The following is a 19,085-nucleotide window of genomic DNA, read 5'->3' on the forward strand; positions in this document are numbered from 1 at the left end:
AGTGCGCGAGATCGCCCAGGACTTCAAGACCGACCTGCGCTTCCAGAGCTCCGCAGTCATGGCCCTGCAGGAGGCCAGCGAGGCCTACCTCGTCGGCCTCTTCGAAGACACCAACCTGTGCGCAATCCACGCCAAGCGCGTCACCATCATGCCCAAGGACATCCAGCTCGCGCGCCGCATCCGCGGCGAGCGCGCCTAAACCGCTTAGCCGCGGCACGGCACCGCACGCGCGCAACACAAAAACGGCCCTTTTCAGGGCCACTAACATCTCTCCGTCGCGAGCAAAACTTTTGTCGGTCTTGCCGCCCAGCCTCTCTCTCTAGCCCCGTTAAAACAACCACCACAATTCCCACCCTCCCGTCCACAGCCGCTCTCGCCAACAATCACATTCGACGTCATCAACACCCCACCCCCTTCAGTACACACACACACACACACACACACAAACAAACAGCCGGACGACGTCACCCACGGGTGGCTGGCCGCCGCCGTCTCCGAGGCGCCACCGCGCCTTCCCAATTCCCGCCGGCCACTTCCACGTCTCAACGTCTCCCTTTCAGAGACAGAGGACACACACACACAAAAACAAGACGCGCCATCCGCAAAGCAAGCAGAGTCTCCAGAAACATGAGAAACCAACCGTCGGCCGCCGCACAAAATACAAAACACAAAACAAAAAAACGGCCACAACCGCTCCGCTACCGCGCGCCGCCGCCTACCGCCACCGGCCCCACAATCCATCCACCACGGCACGCAAACAGTACCCACAAGGGTCATACAGAAACGCCACACAAACATCAACCAACCACACACACACACACACACACACACACCGGCGCATGCACGCACGGCCACCCAAACAACACAACACAACGCGCCAGGCACGACAATCAACGCCTTCCCGACGTCCTCTGATGGCCCTGAGAAGGGCCGTTTTGGGCCGCGCGCAGCCGTGCCATCGCGCGCCACTAGACGACGCGGGGGAGGGGGGTGGGGGACGACGGGGTCAAGCGCCAGCCCTTCCCCTTTCCTTTCTTTACTTTACTTCACTTCACTTCTTCTTCTTGGGCGACGCCTTCGCCTTAGACGGCGTCGTCGCCTTCTTCGGGCGCGGCGCCTTCGGCTTCTTCGTCGGAACCTTGGCGGCCTTCTTCGCCTTCGACGGCGACTTGGCCTTGGCCGGCTTGGCCGCAGCCGCCTTCTTCGCACCCGCGGGAGCCGCCGACGCCGCAGACGCCTTCTTGGCGGCGCCCGCCTTCCGACCGGTCGCCGCCTTCACGCCACCAGCCTTCTTTGCGCCGGCCGCACGGGCGCCCTTCTTCTCCTTGCTGGCCGGAGCGGCGCGCTTCTTCTTCGCACCGCCGGCACGGGCCTTGCCGCCCTCGGCCGCCCCGCCGCCGGCGCCGGCAAGCTTGAAAGAGCCGGACGCGCCCTTCCCCTTCGTCTGCACCAGCTCGCCAGCCACGACGGCCGACTTGAGGTACTTCTTGATAAAGGGCGCCAGCTTCTCCGCGTCCAGCTTGTAGTGCGCGGCAATGTACTTCTTGATCGCCTGCAGCGACGAGCCGCCGCGCTCCTTCAGACTCTTGATGGCGGCCGTCACCATCTCAGAGGTGCGCGGGTGCGCAGGCTTGGCGCGCGGCTTCTTCGCAGACGCCGCAGACTTGGCCTTCTTCGTCGTGCCGGTGGCGGCGGGTGCCGCAGCAGTCTCGTTCGTAGCCGCCTGATCTGCCATTATTTCGACGGACGACGCGCGTACGCACACGAGAGCGAGAGCGAGAGCGGCAGGCGGCAAGCACGGCGGCAGAGAATAGCCGCCGCGCCGCCAGGCCCAGCCAGTGTCGCGGGCGGGCGCGGACGGCCGAGAGAGCGGCCGCCACTCTGCGCGCCGCCGCGCCGCGCCTCCCGCGCTTGCTACCGCCCAACGTCCGACAGCCTGTGCGGACCAGCCCCAAACCTGCGCCGCAACCACCCGCGCCGTTCAAACCACCGAGGATGGGGCTACACACGGCCACACCACAGTCGCCAACCAGTCGCCACGGCAGCGCCGCAAACCACGGCCAAACTGCAGCTACCGCGCGCTACAGCCTGGCTCGGCCCGCCGAGAATCGCCGCCCCCGCCCACATGCCGCCCCCACAGCCCCAGCCGACGACCCGCCACAATGGCCAAACCTTCGGCAAAACTGCCACACCGTCGCCGCGCCAGCCCGGCCAGCGCGGCCGCCGCCACAGCCACACAAGCGGAGGCGTGCGGCGATGCCGGCCGTGCAAACGCACCTCCGCCGCCCCATCGCCCTCCCACCGTTTCCCGATCGGCCCGCAGCCGTCGGGCCACCTCGCCCGCCAACATTCGCGCCCGTTTCTCACAAAATTGCCCGCCGCAAAGAAAACGGGCGCCGCCTGCGCAACATCGGCACCGGCCAACCGAGCGCCGCCGCCCCTCGCCGCTTACGCGAGGGGGGCTGACCGCCGTCCGCAACGACAGACACACCGCATCTGCCTTCAAGCACACACGACAGCCGACCTCCTACATTTGTACGCCGCAAGCCACCCAACGGTGTGTGGCGGAGGGCACTTTACGTGCCACTGTCATTACCACCCTTTGCCGTTCCAGTCGCGTATGTTACGCGGGAAGAACGACTGTCTGAAAGCCTCCGTGCGCGCTCGAATCTCTCTACTGTTACATTCGGGATCTCCTCGGGAGGTATATACGTACGGGGAAGCAATATGTTCGATACCTCATCCGGAAACGCACCCTCTCGAGAAAAACCTGGCGAGCAAGCTACACCGCGATGCAGGGCGCCTCCCTTGCAGAGTCTGCCACTTAGCCATCTCCGTAACGCTATCACGGTTACCACATACCCCTGTGACGAAAACGTTGGATCTTTCTCTATCTTCCTCCGTCAACCCGACCTGCTACGGGTCCCACACTGGTGGGCAACACTCACGTATGGGTCGGTCGAACGCGTGTTTCTGTAAGCCACCTCCTTTGTTGATGGACTACATTTTTTTGTTTTTGCTAAGCATTCTCCCAATGCATCTCAACCTGGTACCCGCCTTACCAACAATTTACTTTTATCTGATCATCATTCCACTTCCAAATCATTCCGCACGCCTACTCCCAGATACATATTTTACAGACGTCACAGCTACCAGTGTTTGTCCCGCTATCATATAATCAATCACACAGTAAAGGATCCTTCTTTCTGTATATTCGCAATACATTACATTTGTCTATGTTAAGGGGACAGTTGCCACTCCCCCTGCACCGGGTGCCTATCCGCTGCCGATCGTCCTGCAACCTCTCTGTATACTACATACAGCATCATCCGCGAAACGACGCATGGAACGTCCGCCACTATCTACTAGGTCATTTATATGATGTGAATTGTGAAAAAGCAATGGTCCCATAACACTCCCCCGTGGCACGCCAGGGGTTACTTTAACGTCTGTAGACGTCTGTCTCTCCATCGATAACAACATGCTGTGTTCCGTCTGCTGACATCTCTTCAATCCAGCCACACAGTTGGTCTGATATTCTGTAGACTCTTACGTCGTTGATCAGGCGACGGTGCGGAGCTGTCTCGAACGCCTTCCGGACGTCAAGGACAATGGCATCCACCTGGGAGCTTTCTGGGTCTCATGGGCAAATAAAGCGAGCCGGGTCTCACACACGATCGCTGTTTCCGGAATCCATGTTGATTCCTACATAGTAGACTCTGGAGTTTCCACAAACGACATGATACTCGAGCAAACAACATGTTCTACAACACATCGACGTCAGAGATATGGGTCTATGGTTTTGCGCATCTGCTCGACGACTGGGACTACCTGTGCTCTTTTCCAATCATTTGGAACCCTCCCTTCCTCTCCAGAGACTTGCGGTACACGGCTGTTAGGAGGGGGGCAGGTTGTTTCGCGTACCCTGTGTAGGAATCGCGAATTGGTAATCCCGTCGGGTCCGGCGGACTTTCCCATTCCTCCTTGGACACTTACTTCGATGTCAGCCAGTTTCTCGTTCGTGCGAGCATTTAGAAGACGGAACTGCAGAGTGCGGTCCGTCCTCTGTGAAACAGCTTTGGAAACAGGTGCTTAGGTATTTCACCACAGCTTTACGCGTGTCATCCTCTGTTTCAATGCCATCGCCATGCCGGAGTGTCTGGATATGCTGTTTCGAGCCACTTACCGATTCAACGCAAGACCGCAACGTCCTAGCATTTTCTGTCAACGTCGGTCGGTACATAGGGTTTGTTCTACTTTCGAATTCACTGAACGCTTCACGCATAGCCCTCCTTACGCTCACTTTGACATCGTTTAGCTTCCCGTTTGTCTCGGAGGATTTTGGCTGCGTTTTAAACTTTGGGTGAAGCTCTCTTTGCTTTCGCAATAGTTTCCTAACGTTGTTGTTGTTGTAGTAGTATACCACGGTGGGTTTTTTTTCCCATCCCTCACAGTTCTACACTCGGCACGTACCTGTCTAAAAACGCATTTTTACCATTGCCTTGCACTTTCTCCATGAACACTCAACATTGTCAGTGTCGGAACAGGCATTTGCGTTTTCATCTGTCAGGTCGTCTGGAAATCTGCCTTCTATTACTCTTGCTAGCCAAACAGATACACCGTCCTCCCTGCAACGGCCTTATGATCACTGCGTCCCTGTTCTGCACATACAGAGTCGAAACACGTTCGGGTCTGTTTGTCATCAGTAGGTCCACGATGTCATCTCCACGAGTCGGTTCTCTGTTCATTTTGCTCGAGGTACTTTTCGGACAGTGCACTCAGTATAATGTCACTCGATGCTCTCTGTCCCCCAACCACCCGTCCTGAACATCATCTGAGTGTCCCAGTCTATATCGGGTACATTGAAATCTCCACCTAAGACCCTAACATGCTGAGGAAAATGTATGTGAAATGTGTTTCCAAATCCGTCTCTCCGTTGTTCTGCCACTAATGCTGCTGCGTCGGGAGGTCGGTCAAAGGAGCCAATTATTATTAAACCTAGCTCGGTTGTTGAGTGTAACCTCCACCCACAATATTTCACAGGAACCACCCACTTCTACTTCACTACAGGATCAAAACCACTACTAAACAGCGACGAACACACCACCACCGGTTGCATGCAATCGAGCCTTTCTAAAACACCGTCCGTACCTTTGTGACAATTTCGGCAGAATTTATCCCTGGCGTCAGCCAGCTTTCTGTACCTTATAACGATTGCAGAGCTTCGGTGCTTTCTCTGTCAGCGCTTGCGGTTCCGGTACTGTACCAACGCAGCTTCGACAGTTGACAAACAATACCGATTGCTGCTTGGTCCCCGCACCCGTTGAGGCTGCTGTTGCCCCCTTTCTGTACTTGCCCAAGGCCATCTAACCTAACACAAACCGCCCAGCCCACGCCACACAACCCCTGCTACCCGTGTAGCCGCTTGTTGCGTGCAGTGCTCTCCACCTACGACTATAACATGCCTTCGACATTCGCACTGTACAACACCTTAGGTTAGGGTTGGCGTCGCTTGGGTTAGGTTAGGTTACGTTGGTTGGACGTGGGTTAGGTTAAGGGTTAAAGTTAGGTTAGGCGTCAAAGTTAGGTTAAGCGTTCGGACGTGAGGCGTCAGGTGGCCGCACCTACCTTACGGCCGGACATCTTAGGTTAGGCTAAGGGCGCCGAGGTCACGTTACGTTCACCTTCGGGCGCCACACGTAGCTGTCACAGGTAGGTCGTAGTTCGGTCGGTCGGTCGGTCGGTCGGTCGGTCGTCGGCAAGCCGCAAAAAAACTACAGACGACGTCGACAAAACCGCCGCAAGACCGAGCAGGAGGCAGATATATACCGAGCGCCAAAGAGACCGACCACACACACACACACACACACACACACAACAAAAAAAAAACAAAAACAAAAACACACAAAAAACACCACCCACCGGCCAAACGGGCACCACAAAACCCACAAAGCCGAGCACCACACGTCGCGACCAGAGGCAACCCCGCAACCGCAACGGCGCTTTCCGCACCGGGCCGGATGCACGTACGACAACACCGCTACCCGTACACAAGGCCTCCCATTGCACACAGCCGCTCTGTGTTCAACATCATCAATGGCGCGCCCGCGGCTCGTCGCGGTCGCAGCCATGACGCCGCCGCCACTTTTGCACCAACACATTCACGCACCGCAAAACAGCTCGCCGACCCACCGACACAGCACAGCCGACAAACAAAAACAACCGCGGCGGCGGCAACAAAACAAACAACTCGCACCAAGCGTCCGACAGAAAACAAACGGACAAGCACAGGCCTCTGCTAACGACCACGACACAGCGGCACGCTGCTCCTTTCCCGCCACTCTCGATTCACAGCGCACGCGACCCCGTCGACGACGACGACGACGACGACGACAACGACACGCGACGGGCTCGCTTCCCGCAACCTACACCTTTCCGCCACCGCCACTACGCACGGCTCCACCCGACGCCCGTCGCAACGGCACTACTGCACGCACTATCACCCGCCGCCGCCGCCTCTCCCCCCCTTCCCGTACACAACAACACAGCCAAAAAACACACTCACGACCCAAACATGACAACATGATGGCACGTGCATCGGCGCACACCCCCAACCAGTCACCGTCGACACAACCACACGCAAGGCACGGAAACCGGCGTCCTTCCACGTTGCCATCAAAGCAGCACAAACAACCACAGGAGGAACCACCAACAACAGCCGGCCGGCCGGCAACCACCAAACGCACATTCCCGCTCGCCACCACACACCTCTCGGCAGCCGTTTCGCAAAGACAAGACATGACGCGACATCATCGCATCACGGGCGACGCACGCACACCGACCCACTTTCCCCGCCCGTCTCTCTCTCTCTTTTTCTTCCGACGCCTTCGGCCGAGCACACACGTACGTGGCACAACGCCCAACACAGTCACACACAGTCGACAGGCGCACGCCCAGGCACGCAACGACGCAGCGCAGCAAAGGCGCCCGCGACACATACCTCCTCTCCCGTCTCGCCGCCGACCGCCAGCCAGCCACTCGCAATGTGCACTGGCCAACCGGACACACGTCCACCGCGCCGCCTCCGACCACCCGCCAGGGGGCGCTCACGTCCGCGACAACAGCGCGGCCCGCCGCCGGGCGGGCCCAGCCCGGCCCAGGCGGCGCGCGCTGCTCTGCACTCGGCGCGCCGCGCCCCACATCCTGCTGCAGACCGGGCTCGTCTCTCTGTACGCGTCTGCGTCTGCCCGCATCTCATCTTCCTGCGCATCGACACAACGAGGCCACGTGAGCAAACCCCCGTCACAACGCCACATCACGCACTGCCTTGTCGACCGCCTAAATGCACTCACCCACCAGCCATCCGCTTCGTCCTCTTCTTGCTTACTCGTTGTTCGTCGTCGTTGCTGCTGCACCAGCAGCAGCGGCGGCGGCGGCGGCAGCGCACACAGCCCCAGCCGGCCGCATCCGAGGGGGCCCCGCCGCCAGCGTCGCCTCCTTGGGCACAGGTGCGGTGCTGTGGCCGCCCATCCAACCGCATTTGCTGGCCGTCCCAGCCGCCAGGCAGGCGTTCCCACTGCCGCGCACCGCCTCTGCTGCAGAAGACGAACAAACGAAACGTACAAACATACACGCGCCCGAAGCGTGGCCACACACGGACGGGACCGACAGGCTCCAAGGCGACCAAACGATGGAAACACAAACACAAAAACAAAAGACACGCGAGCGAGCGGGCGAGCACGCAAGCAGTCGCCTCGCCTCTGTCCTCCCGCCCCCGCCCTTCTCCCCACCACATGCCCACAAACACCACCGCCTGCCCGCATCTCCACATTCGCCCCCTCCATTTGTTCCCTTGCGTTCGTTCGTTCCTTCCTTCCATGTGTCTGCGTGCGCGGCGCCTCTCCAACATCCGCCGTCCGTCCCGTTTTCGCCGTACCACACGCCACCGTCGGCGCCGCCTCGCCTCGCCTCCTCCCAGGCCACCACCGCCGCCGCCCCTGTCCGCCCCGCACACCACCATACACCGCTGCTTGTCCTGGCCGTTGCCACCAAAGGCGCCAGCCGCAAACCGCGCCAAACGCCGCAGCGCGCGTGCGTCCTTCCTTCCTTCCTTCCTTCCTTGCTTGCTTGCTTGCTTGCTTCTCCGTGCCGACGCTGCCTCTATTCCCGCACTGCGCGTACCGGAGTGACACGCGCACCCCCCTCGCGAACGCACGACTCATTGTCCTTGTTGTTTCTCCTCTTTCTTACGTCTTTGTTTCTTGTTTTTTTTTTTTGTTTTGTTTTTGTTTTTTCTTTTTCCTCCCACCGCCGCATGTGACACAATGGCCTCCCTCCCCCTTTCGTTCGTTGTCGCCGCTTTGTTTCTCTTTCCCATTGGTGCACGTCCGACGCGCTCCATTTCCACCACACCACGGCCATCGGCCTCCTCAACGGGCAGGCGCAGTGTGCCATTCTCCGGCGCCCAAGCACACCGCGCGGCTCGCTCTCCTCGCCCCCACGCCACGCCACGCCACGCCACGCCACGCCACGCCACGCCACGCCACGCCACGCAGCACAAATGCTGCCGTCTCGCAACACGACACACGGTGCGCACACCCCCGACCGCGCGGCTCTTAAAAGGCATGGCACCGGCGACATGCGCCGCCCCGGCCCGCACCCGTCGTCTCACGTTCACTGCCGGCCGCGTCTGCGGCTACAACCGCACCACAACAACGGTCCCCTCCCGGCAACACATTTGTTGCACAAACACAACCGCCGAGCGCAGCGCGAGCCACCCACACGCGCCCTCCCCGTCTTTAAAGCCTCCGCGTCTCCTTTCTCCTTTCGCGCCCCCTCCCATCTCCCGAATATGCCAGCAGCGGTGCCACTACCGCGAAACGGACACGCCTTCCGGGCCACATGCAAGGGCACGCCCACCACCAACTACTGCCATATTCGCGGACGCAGTTAGGCAACACGCAACGCACTCTCTCTCCACCTACTTTCACTCTCTCTCTCTCTCTCGTCCCTTCTCTTTAAAACACACAAACCAACCAACCAACCACGGCTAACACACTTTTTCGCGACACCTTTGACTGCCGTGACGGCAGCTATCGACCTTCTAAACACACACACACACACCCACCCACCCCTACATACACACCCTTCGCTACACCGGACAACAACAGCGTACACAACAGGAGGGCACACGAAACGGCAGGCAAGGGCAAGGCATTCTCATAGATTCCTCCTCCGAGCCATGTCGGCGAACGCTTTTTTTTTCATCCGGGAAGGCAATGCAATTCAGCCGTCGCCACGGCCGACACTTGCAGCCGCGCCGTAAACGCCTCTCAGTGCGGCTGCAATGCACGGGAACGTTCCGCTGCTATAGACAGCGCCTCTCCGTTTTTCCCTGCTTCGTTTTCCGGTGATTGCTTCTCCATTTTGTTTGTTTGTTTTATTACTTTCCGTTCCCCTCCTCCACCATTGTTTCCGTCCCCAACAGTTTTGCTCATTCCACACGTTCTGCCCAGACACGACACTCGACCGATCAAAGGTCAGCCTTTCGTCACCGTTCGCGGCGCCGACGGTGCCACAGTGCGACTGGTGTTCACACCGACACGTTGCCATGACGCCGGTGTATCGCGCCGATATTGACAGTTACTCAGAGCCGCCGGATCGGATCACATCACCGACACACCTGCCATTTCACACCGGGGGACACAGACCAACGAAACGCGTGTACGCCCATAGCCTCACGCTTACTGTACTCAACCGAACACACGTGCACCTTGAATGACGTGCGTGCGCACAACAGTCCAATCAATCATCAGTCAAACTGCAAGAAACGGCTATCATCACAAATCAAGGGCAACCGTGCGTGTCGCCTACCCCACCCGCCCGTACATTTCTTGGCGACATCGTAATGGATATGCATGATAGTACGACACGTCCATTTAAAACGTCAACCAACACACCAACGCGCCGTACAGCAAAGGGAATAGTCGACGGCAACACAACATTTCACCCTCGCCATCATGTATGATGTGACAACAGACACCCGCAGACGGCCGTAACGGTGACAGCCAACAATCAATCAATCGCGAGGACTTTCAATTGCAGTCACGTGACTAACCGGGCAGACGGAGACAAAGAAATGAATCAGCGCCACAGACAGCACCAACACCTCCTATCTATCTATCTATCTATCTATCTATCTATCTATGTGTCGACAAACAACCACGCCAGGACTCGTGCACGCATTCCACGTCACACCGGCGGCAACCAAACCCTCGCGGCCGTACCCCAGTAACCACAACCACATTCGAGACCACACCACCAGCTGCCTCGCAACCACAACCAAACCGGGTAGCTATGCCGCCCCCCTCTCACACACACACACACACACACACACACACACACACACACAAACAATTCCGCTCTTCCCGCAAAGGCAATTTGGTGGCCCTGAAAAGGGCCGTTTTGCCGCTCTCGCAACGGAGGGAGCTTCCTTCCTTCCAAGAGCCGAAGTAACAACCTCCCCTCCTTACTTGGAGCTCGTGTACTTGGTCACCGCCTTCGTGCCCTCGCTCACGGCGTGCTTGGCCAGCTCGCCAGGCAGCAAGAGCCGCACAGCCGTCTGGATCTCGCGGGACGTGATGGTCGAGCGCTTGTTGTAGTGCGCCAGGCGAGACGCCTCGGCCGCAATGCGCTCGAAAATGTCGTTCACGAAGCTGTTCATGATGCTCATCGCCTTCGACGAGATGCCCGTGTCGGGGTGCACCTGCTTCAGCACCTTGTAGATGTAGATGGCATAGCTCTCCTTCCTCTTGCGCTTCTTCTTCTTGTCGCCCTTCGAAATGTTCTTCTGCGCCTTGCCGGCCTTCTTGGCGGCCTTCCCGCTAGTCTTGGGCGGCATCTCGAACGTACAACAACAAGCAGCAAGCGCTCCGCTCTAGTCAGCGTCTCCCCACACAGTGGCACCCGCCGCTACCGCAACACCGCACCTTTACCAGCTCGCCCTGTTGCGGCCGCCGACCAATGGGGCGCGCGCGCAACCGGCCGCCGCACCCGAGCCCATAAAGGGACCCCCACCCCGCCGCCGCCGGCACACGCACGCACTCCGCTGCTCGACTCGCTGCGGCTCGCACCGTTACGGTTACGTGTTTCACGCTTACGCCACTAGCCAAACGCCATGTCCGGACGCGGAAAGGGAGGCAAAGTCAAGGGCAAGTCAAAGTCCCGCTCAAGCAGGGCTGGGCTCCAGTTCCCGGTCGGCAGAATCCACCGCCTCCTGCGCAAGGGAAACTACGCCGAGCGCGTCGGCGCCGGGGCGCCCGTCTACCTCGCCGCCGTCATGGAGTACCTCGCGGCTGAGGTGCTCGAGCTGGCCGGAAACGCGGCCCGCGACAACAAGAAGACGCGCATCATCCCGCGCCACCTGCAGCTCGCCATCCGCAACGACGAGGAGCTCAACAAGCTCTTGTCGGGCGTCACCATCGCACAGGGTGGTGTCCTGCCCAACATCCAGGCCGTCCTGCTGCCAAAGAAGACCGAGAAGAAGGCCTAAACAGGGACCGCGGCGCTGCGCTTGCGTGCTCCCTGCACGCAAACGCAAACGCGCCTTTGCCTTGCCGGCTCGCCTCACAACAATCGGCCCTTTTCAGGGCCACCACACAAACCTACGTCCAAAGCAAAGTTTCCGTCGTCCTCGCCGCACTTTACAACAACGTCCACAGTCATTCATTCGCAGCCGGCGCCGGCGCACGTCCGCCATCTTGTCCACAGCCCGTGTGGCCGAACACACACACACATTTTTTCTGCACCCCTCCACGCACGCACAGTCGCGTTCCAAACAACGACAACGACATCAATACACCAATAATGTGATGTGATCATTGTTAATATGTTCATAATTAAAAGAGCGCGCGCGACACACACACAGCGCGTAACGGCCCGACGACGGACGACACGCGGGGCCGCCGCGCGCGCTCTCCAAACACACAGGCACAGCACAAACCAAACCAAACAGCTGATCCGATCGATGGTCCCGGCCCGCGCCACAAACAAACCACGCACACACCGGACTCAGCCGCGCCCTCCCGCATCCATCACACACACACGTCACGTCGAATCTCCAAACGGAACGCACGCACGCAAAGCAACAGAGGCGCACAACAACAACAAACACAGAGGCAGGCAGGCAACACAGACCCTTTCGCACTTTTCAATTTCCGAACAGTGTGGTGGCCCTGAAAAGGGCCGTTTTTCGTCTCTCCCACCAAGCACGGGCAACGGCACGGCCGCGGGAAGGCCACAGCACAGCACACCGGCTGCCTGCCTAACCGCCGAAACCGTACAGGGTGCGCCCCTGCCTCTTCAGGGCGTACACCACGTCCATGGCCGTCACAGTCTTGCGCTTGGCGTGCTCAGTGTACGTCACCGCGTCGCGGATCACGTTCTCCAGGAACACCTTCAGCACTCCGCGGGTCTCCTCGTAGATCAGACCAGAGATGCGCTTCACGCCGCCCCTGCGAGCCAGGCGGCGGATGGCGGGCTTCGTGATGCCCTGGATGTTGTCGCGCAACACCTTGCGGTGCCGCTTGGCGCCACCCTTCCCCAGCCCCTTTCCTCCCTTGCCGCGGCCTGTCATTCTTCCTCCTCCTCAAGCAAAAAAAGCACAAGCGGCAGCTCCTCACCCGGCGCTAGCGAGTCGGCTTTTTTTTTTTTTTTTTTTTTTTTTTTTTTTTTTTTTTTTTTTTTTTTTCACGTCTCTGGGATGGAGAACGTGTGGCTGTTGATGCGCGATATAATCCGCTTTTCAGCCATGGGGGTAGGAATGTTATGCTGTTTTGTCACAGTTTATTTCTTCAATGGGGATTGTTTTTTTCTTTTGTTTGAGTTCATTCCGTTTCATATTGGAAGTATTCTTTCTTTTCTGAATATTCATTATATTATTTTAATTTCTTTTTTGGTGGGAATACTCGCCCTGGCATTCGCCTTACAGCTTGAGGGAAACCACCAAAACCTCAGCTAGGGCGGAACGAATATTCATCTATGTGATACATTATCTTCTATTCTAGTGAGTTGTGTTCTTAATCTGTTTTCCTAATCTAGTTTGCTATCGTAATTCAAATTTTTGAGTTCTTTCTATAGCTCATGGTCCAGTTCTCTTATCCTATCCTAGTCTACTTGTCTTATTCTATGTAATTTTGTCCATTTGGTGTTCTTTCTATAGCCTATGGTCCAGATCTCTTAACCTATCCTAGTTTACTTGTCTTATTCTACGTGAGTTTGTCTATTTGGTGCTCCTTCTGGTTGGAGTAGTATTGTCTTTTTCCTTTTCCGAGTCTGTGATGTCTTAGCCTTCTATTTCGTGTATGAGGTGTAGGACTGGTGTGATGTGCTCAGGTATGATTTCTTGTATACATTTGGCTATTGTGTATGCGGGGAGTGGGTATTGGAAATGGGGGTACCTAAATTTCCAGTGTTTACTTGTTAGGATGTCTTTTATAGGTCCATCAGTTATCAGTCTTTGCGATCCATAGTTAGCAATTTGGAAGCGGCATCTATCTGGGATTGGGATAGTGTTCGTAAAGGTGTGAATGTCAGTGGAGGAGGTGTTTGGATTTAGTCGTCCGGCGATGCGGAGATTACGTCTGTCGTGTGCCTGTATCCTGTTGGTTTGCGCTGCTGAGTTCAGCCATGTAATTGCCGCGTACTCGAGTACGGGTCTGACAAAGCAGCTATACGTATGGACTGAAACCCAGGAGGGGGCACCGTAGAATCTCCCTTTTATGAGTTTTATTAAGTTCATACGGGCGCGAGCTTTATCAATGATGAGGGAAGTGTGAGGTTGCCAACTTAGAGTGTAGTCCAGTGTGATACCTAGATATTGGGCTGTGTTTTTCGGGTAAATTTCTTTGTTCCATAGGGTTACCTTTAGGGAGTCTGGGGTCTGGTTACGTTTTTGGCAGAGATGCCTATGACGGAAGAGGATTAGCTGGCTTTTGGCTGGGTTCGGTTTTATTCGCCACTTGCACATCCATCTTTCGAGTTTGCTGATGTAGTCTTTAGCTAGGGTTTGTACGCTTGCTGTTGACGTGCCGGAGCACCAGTAAGCGGTATCGTCGGCATAGAGGGCGAGGCCTTCGCACCAAGTTTCAGGTTTCGGTATATCGGCGGTGAATAGTTTGTATAGGGTAGGGGAGAGTACCGCTCCTTGTGCCACACCGGCCTCGGGGGTGAAGGGGGTAGATAGAGTTCCTCCTACTGTTACCTGCCCCTGCCGGTTGGAGAGGATGTTGCGGATTAATTTACAGATCAGGGGTGGGAAACCCTGAGTCCAAAGTTTGTATATCAGTCCCCTGTGCCACACCTTGTCAAATGCCCTCTCGATGTCTAGGAACAGTGCCAGAGTGCACTCGCTTCTGTTTAGGGCTTCGGCTATGTGGTCCGTAATTCTGACTATACAGTCAGTTGTGGAGTGATTCCGGCGGAAGCCTGCCTGTTCCATGGGTATTACGTTGTGTATGTCTGCGAATTTTGTTATTCTTGCGTTTATGATAAGTTCGAAGAGCTTGCCTAGGACCGGGAGAACGGAGATTGGCCGGTATGAGTCTGGTCGATTGAGTGGTTTGCCTGATTTGTGGATCATTGTAATTTTGGCGTGTTTCCATTGTTGTGGCACTGTTCCTAGGGAGAGGGCAGCGTTGAATAGGATAGATAGGGAGGTGAGGAGGGGGAGCACAGGTGCGTTTTTGACTTGCCGCAGCGTGATGCCGTCTAGCCCTGGTGCTCCATTCTTCCCTATTTTGATGGCTGCCGTTATCTCCATGTCGCTGATGGGCTGGGTGAGATCTGACTGGTCTTTGGTGGGTGCGATTGGGGATTCGGCTAGGTTGATTGCGAGATTGTTTATGTTTGTCGCGTGGTGATGGTCAAATAGTGTGTCATCAGGGTACGAGTGCACTAGCGCCAAGGAGTCGCGGAATACTTGTGCTTTCCCTGGGTTGTCCGATATAATAGTATCTTCTAGCACAAGTGCAGGGCTTGAGGGAGCGTGACTTGTACCAGTTATGTCCCTGAAGGATCGCCAGAATTTACGAGGTTCTTTAGGGTTCAGAGAGTTGCACTTTTGTGCCCATATTTCGGCTCGCCAGCGCTGTAAAGCATATCTGGCTTGCCTACTTAGACGGTTCCATTCCCGCTTTAGGGCGGGGTCGAGAGTCTGTTTGAACTGTCTGTAAGTGCGTCTCTTTTCCCTGATGATGTTGAGGATATGGGGGGGAATTTTAATGGATCCTTCTTTGATGGTGATGAGGGGGACGCTGTCGCGGTAAGCTTTGTTGAATGCCTCGATAATTTTAGTGTTATGGGTGTTCAGTTCTGGTTCGTCCGAAATTGGCGATTGTGGGAGTTCGTTTTCAAGGATTGCTGCAAATTTTGACCAGTTTGCCTTGTTTTCAGCTCTTATAGTTTTTGTCGCTGTGGGAGGTTTGGAGGAACTGAAGGCGGTTGTGTTGAATAACACCGGGAGGTGGTCGCTGCCCACACTGTCGCCAATGGTACAGTCTGAGCAGCGGTTGGCAATTTTTACAGAGCAGAGGATGTGGTCGGGGATTGAGTATCCACGGGAGTTTATTAAGGTTGGGGCAGAATTGTTGAGGCGGATGATAGGGAGGCTGTCCAAAAGATTTAGGAGTGAGACGCCCCTGGTGTTGGTGGCTGAGTCTCCAAAGGACGTGTGGCGCGCATTGAAGTCCCCCATTAAGATGAATTCACCTTTGGATACCAGGTAGGTAACCAGTTCTGTAGGGAAGGGGTCTTGGGGGGAGACGTATACTGTTGCGATTAGCAGGCGACCCAGGTAGGGGCTGTTTGCCCTCAGTATGATGAGGTCGAGGTTGGCTAGGTGGGGTGGTGGGTCGACTCTAACAGCGGGGAAGTCGGTGCTGTGGAAGACCGCTACTCCTCCTCTGTTTGCTCGCGTTTGTAGCGTTCTATGCTGAGTCATTCTGGCGAGTTGGAGGGGGTTGGGACCGGCGCGAACCTCGGCGAGGCCTATGAGGCATATGCCGTTTGTGTTAACTAGTCGCTCCACTAGTGGCTGTTTTCTGTTAAAGCCATTTACATTTAGGAAAGCGATGGTAGTTTTAATTTCATTTGGCCGCACTTCCATCTTGCGAGTGTTGTGTGGTTGGTTGGAGGGGTGCTTGGGGGGTTAGGGATGGGGGATCGTTATCAGGATTGATGGTCGGGAGAAGGATAGTTGGCTGGATCGGAGGGGCGCAAGATTCTGCCTCGATTGCGAACCGCCTGTGCGGGCCGTGCGCGAGGATTGTTAATTTGCGATTGAAGAAGGATTTTGATACCTCCGCCATGGCTTTTCCTATTTGTTCGCGCCTGTCCGGAATGACATTCATCAGAACCATTGTGGTTGCCCTGATGTAGTCCTCAACGAGCACGAATTGTTGGGTGGGGGCAACAGTATCACAGAGCTGGGCTGGGGGGTCAGTGCAGCGTACCTCTTGTATTTTTTCAGGAGCAAGAGGGGCCTTGGGGAATAGAGGGCATATTTTAGCTAGAGAAGGGTGGTCCCCTCCGCAGTTCGCGCATCTGGGTTGTTTGTTTGGACAGTCTTTTATTGGGTGGTTGTCGGCGCACTTCGAGCACTTCAGCACGTCCTTACAGTCTTCGACCGTATGTTCGTAGCTGAAGCACTTCAGACAGGTTTTTGGTAGTGCGGTTAGGGAGCGGGAGGGTTCGACTCGGTGAAACTTGCTAAACAGGCGGAAGCCGTTTTTCAGGAGCCTGTCTTGCGAGTCCTTGTCCGTGGAGAATACCCTGACCAGGTCGGTTAGCTTGCCTGTTTTTTGTGATCTCACCCTGATCACGTTGTGGAACACGTGGTTTTGTTCGGACAGGCCTTCTTTCACGTCCTCAATTGTGGTATCCATCTCTACTTTGGTGATTACCACCGAGTAGGACGGGAGGCGTGGGGGGCGAGATGGGATCGGGTCTCTTTTGCTCAGTATGAGCTTGCAGGAGGCCCTGGGGTGGCAGTTGGGGAACAGTTTGGTCTCTATGAGACGCTTCAGATCTGGCTCTCGCGATTCAATCACGGCGATTCCGTCTCGCCTGATGTATAGGTTGGATATCGCCGTGAAAGTGAATTGCTTGAGTTCAGTGTGGAGCGATTTCTGCGTGACACCTGGAGACAGGTTGTGTAGTTCTAGTTTGTGTGGGGCGTCATTGGGAGGTAGGTTGTGGCTGAAGGCCGTGGTTGGGGTGGTGGGAGGGGTTGCCCTGTGGGGGGAGGGAGGAGGTGTGGTTGAGGGACGAGTTGGGGAGGATACAATTTGCGAGTAGGATGGAGTTTGCTGGGGAGGGTTGACAGTGATCTCAAGTAGGGGGCGGGGTTTGCAGCTGCTAGGGCCGTTGCTTGGAGGAGGGGCGGGATGAGGTTCATTGCTGCTGGTTGGAGGGCTTTCCTGTGTCGGGTTACTTGCAGGTGGTTGGGGGGGAGGGTTTGGGTCAGGGGCCTGTGGGGGCGGCTTTGAGGTTTTACGGGGTTTCCTTTGCATGATTTGTCCTGCACGCGGAGATTGTTCTAGCCTGTTCTGTTCTGTTCCTTTGCCTCAGCAAACGCGGGCTGGTCTCTCCGCGGAGAGGGCCCTGGCTTGCAGAATCCCTAGCTAACAGGCCCTAGATCCGGCTTTCCGGGATCGCTAATACCTCACTTCTATGACCGGACCTAAGTGTCACTGGGAGCGTAACACGCAACACACGACAATTGAGCACTCGCTACTTTGCTTTTTTACTGCGTCAGTAGACTGACGCAGTGTGCAGTTGGTAACTGCGGTGACAATGGCGAGGTCATACTCAGGCTGTGGCGGTGGCAGTCGATCTCTGGAGGTGGCCTCGGACGTACCGCAGCGGCCGTGGCGCGGAGGTGCGTAACCTCCCGCGGTCACGGGGCGACTGGCAGCCGAGTGAAGCCGGCAGCAGTAGAGGCGCGCGGCAGCTGCAGCGCGCACCCTCTGGCGGCCGGGCGGGAACTACCAGGGCAGCAGCAGCGGCGGCGGCAGCGGCAGCGGCGGCGGCGGCGGAGCGGAGTAGAGCGCAGGCTGCGTCCTCTCTCGAACACGACAACTTCGCTACGCTACGGTGCGCCGTGAGCGCGCGCCGCCCCCCTATATAGACTCTGGCCCGCCCTCCCCCCACCACGCGCACCGAGGGCATATAAGCGCAGCGCGGGCCCGCGCGGGCCCGTTGTCAAGGCAGCACCGGACGCTTCGCTACCGCACGCACCGCTAACCGCTATGGCCCGCACAAAGCAAACGGCCCGCAAGTCCACCGGCGGAAAGGCGCCGCGCAAACAGCTCGCCACCAAGGCGGCGAGGAAGAGCGCGCCCGCCACCGGCGGCGTCAAGAAGCCCCACCGCTACAGGCCGGGCACCGTCGCCCTGCGAGAAATCAGGCGCTACCAGAAGAGCACAGAGCTGCTCATCCGCAAGCTGCCGTTCCAGCGCCTAGTGCGCGAGATCGCCCAGGACTTCAAGACCGACCTGCGCTTCCAGAGCTCCGCAGTCATGGCCCTGCAGGAGGCCAGCGAGGCCTACCTCGTCGGCCTCTTCGAAGACACCAACCTGTGCGCAATCCACGCCAAGCGCGTCACCATCATGCCCAAGGACATCCAGCTCGCGCGCCGCATCCGCGGCGAGCGCGCCTAAACCGCTTAGCCGCGGCACGGCACCGCACGCGCGCAACACAAAAACGGCCCTTTTCAGGGCCACTAACATCTCTCCGTCGCGAGCAAAACTTTTGTCGGTCTTGCCGCCCAGCCTCTCTCTCTAGCCCCGTTAAAACAACCACCACAATTCCCACCCTCCCGTCCACAGCCGCTCTCGCCAACAATCACATTCGACGTCATCAACACCCCACCCCCTTCAGTACACACACACACACACACACACACAAACAAACAGCCGGACGACGTCACCCACGGGTGGCTGGCCGCCGCCGTCTCCGAGGCGCCACCGCGCCTTCCCAATTCCCGCCGGCCACTTCCACGTCTCAACGTCTCCCTTTCAGAGACAGAG

The 19,085-nt window shown here is 57.2% G+C and overlaps 1 protein-coding gene across 1 annotated transcript in view; it reads right to left on the reverse strand.

Moving 5' to 3' along the window:
* Positions 1-17,865: 17,865 nt before the first annotated feature.
* The window catches only part of LOC126232419 (uncharacterized), a 35,477-nt gene continuing 34,257 nt past the window's right edge, over positions 17,866-19,085 (reverse strand). The window contains exon 6 of the mRNA XM_049942679.1: positions 17,866-18,121. Within this exon, the coding sequence (XP_049798636.1) occupies positions 17,866-18,121 (256 nt within the window). The remainder of the gene's footprint in view (positions 18,122-19,085) is intronic.

Source organism: Schistocerca nitens, unplaced genomic scaffold, assembly GCF_023898315.1.
Source record: "Schistocerca nitens isolate TAMUIC-IGC-003100 unplaced genomic scaffold, iqSchNite1.1 HiC_scaffold_496, whole genome shotgun sequence".
Classification (NCBI taxonomy): domain Eukaryota; kingdom Metazoa; phylum Arthropoda; class Insecta; order Orthoptera; family Acrididae; genus Schistocerca; species Schistocerca nitens.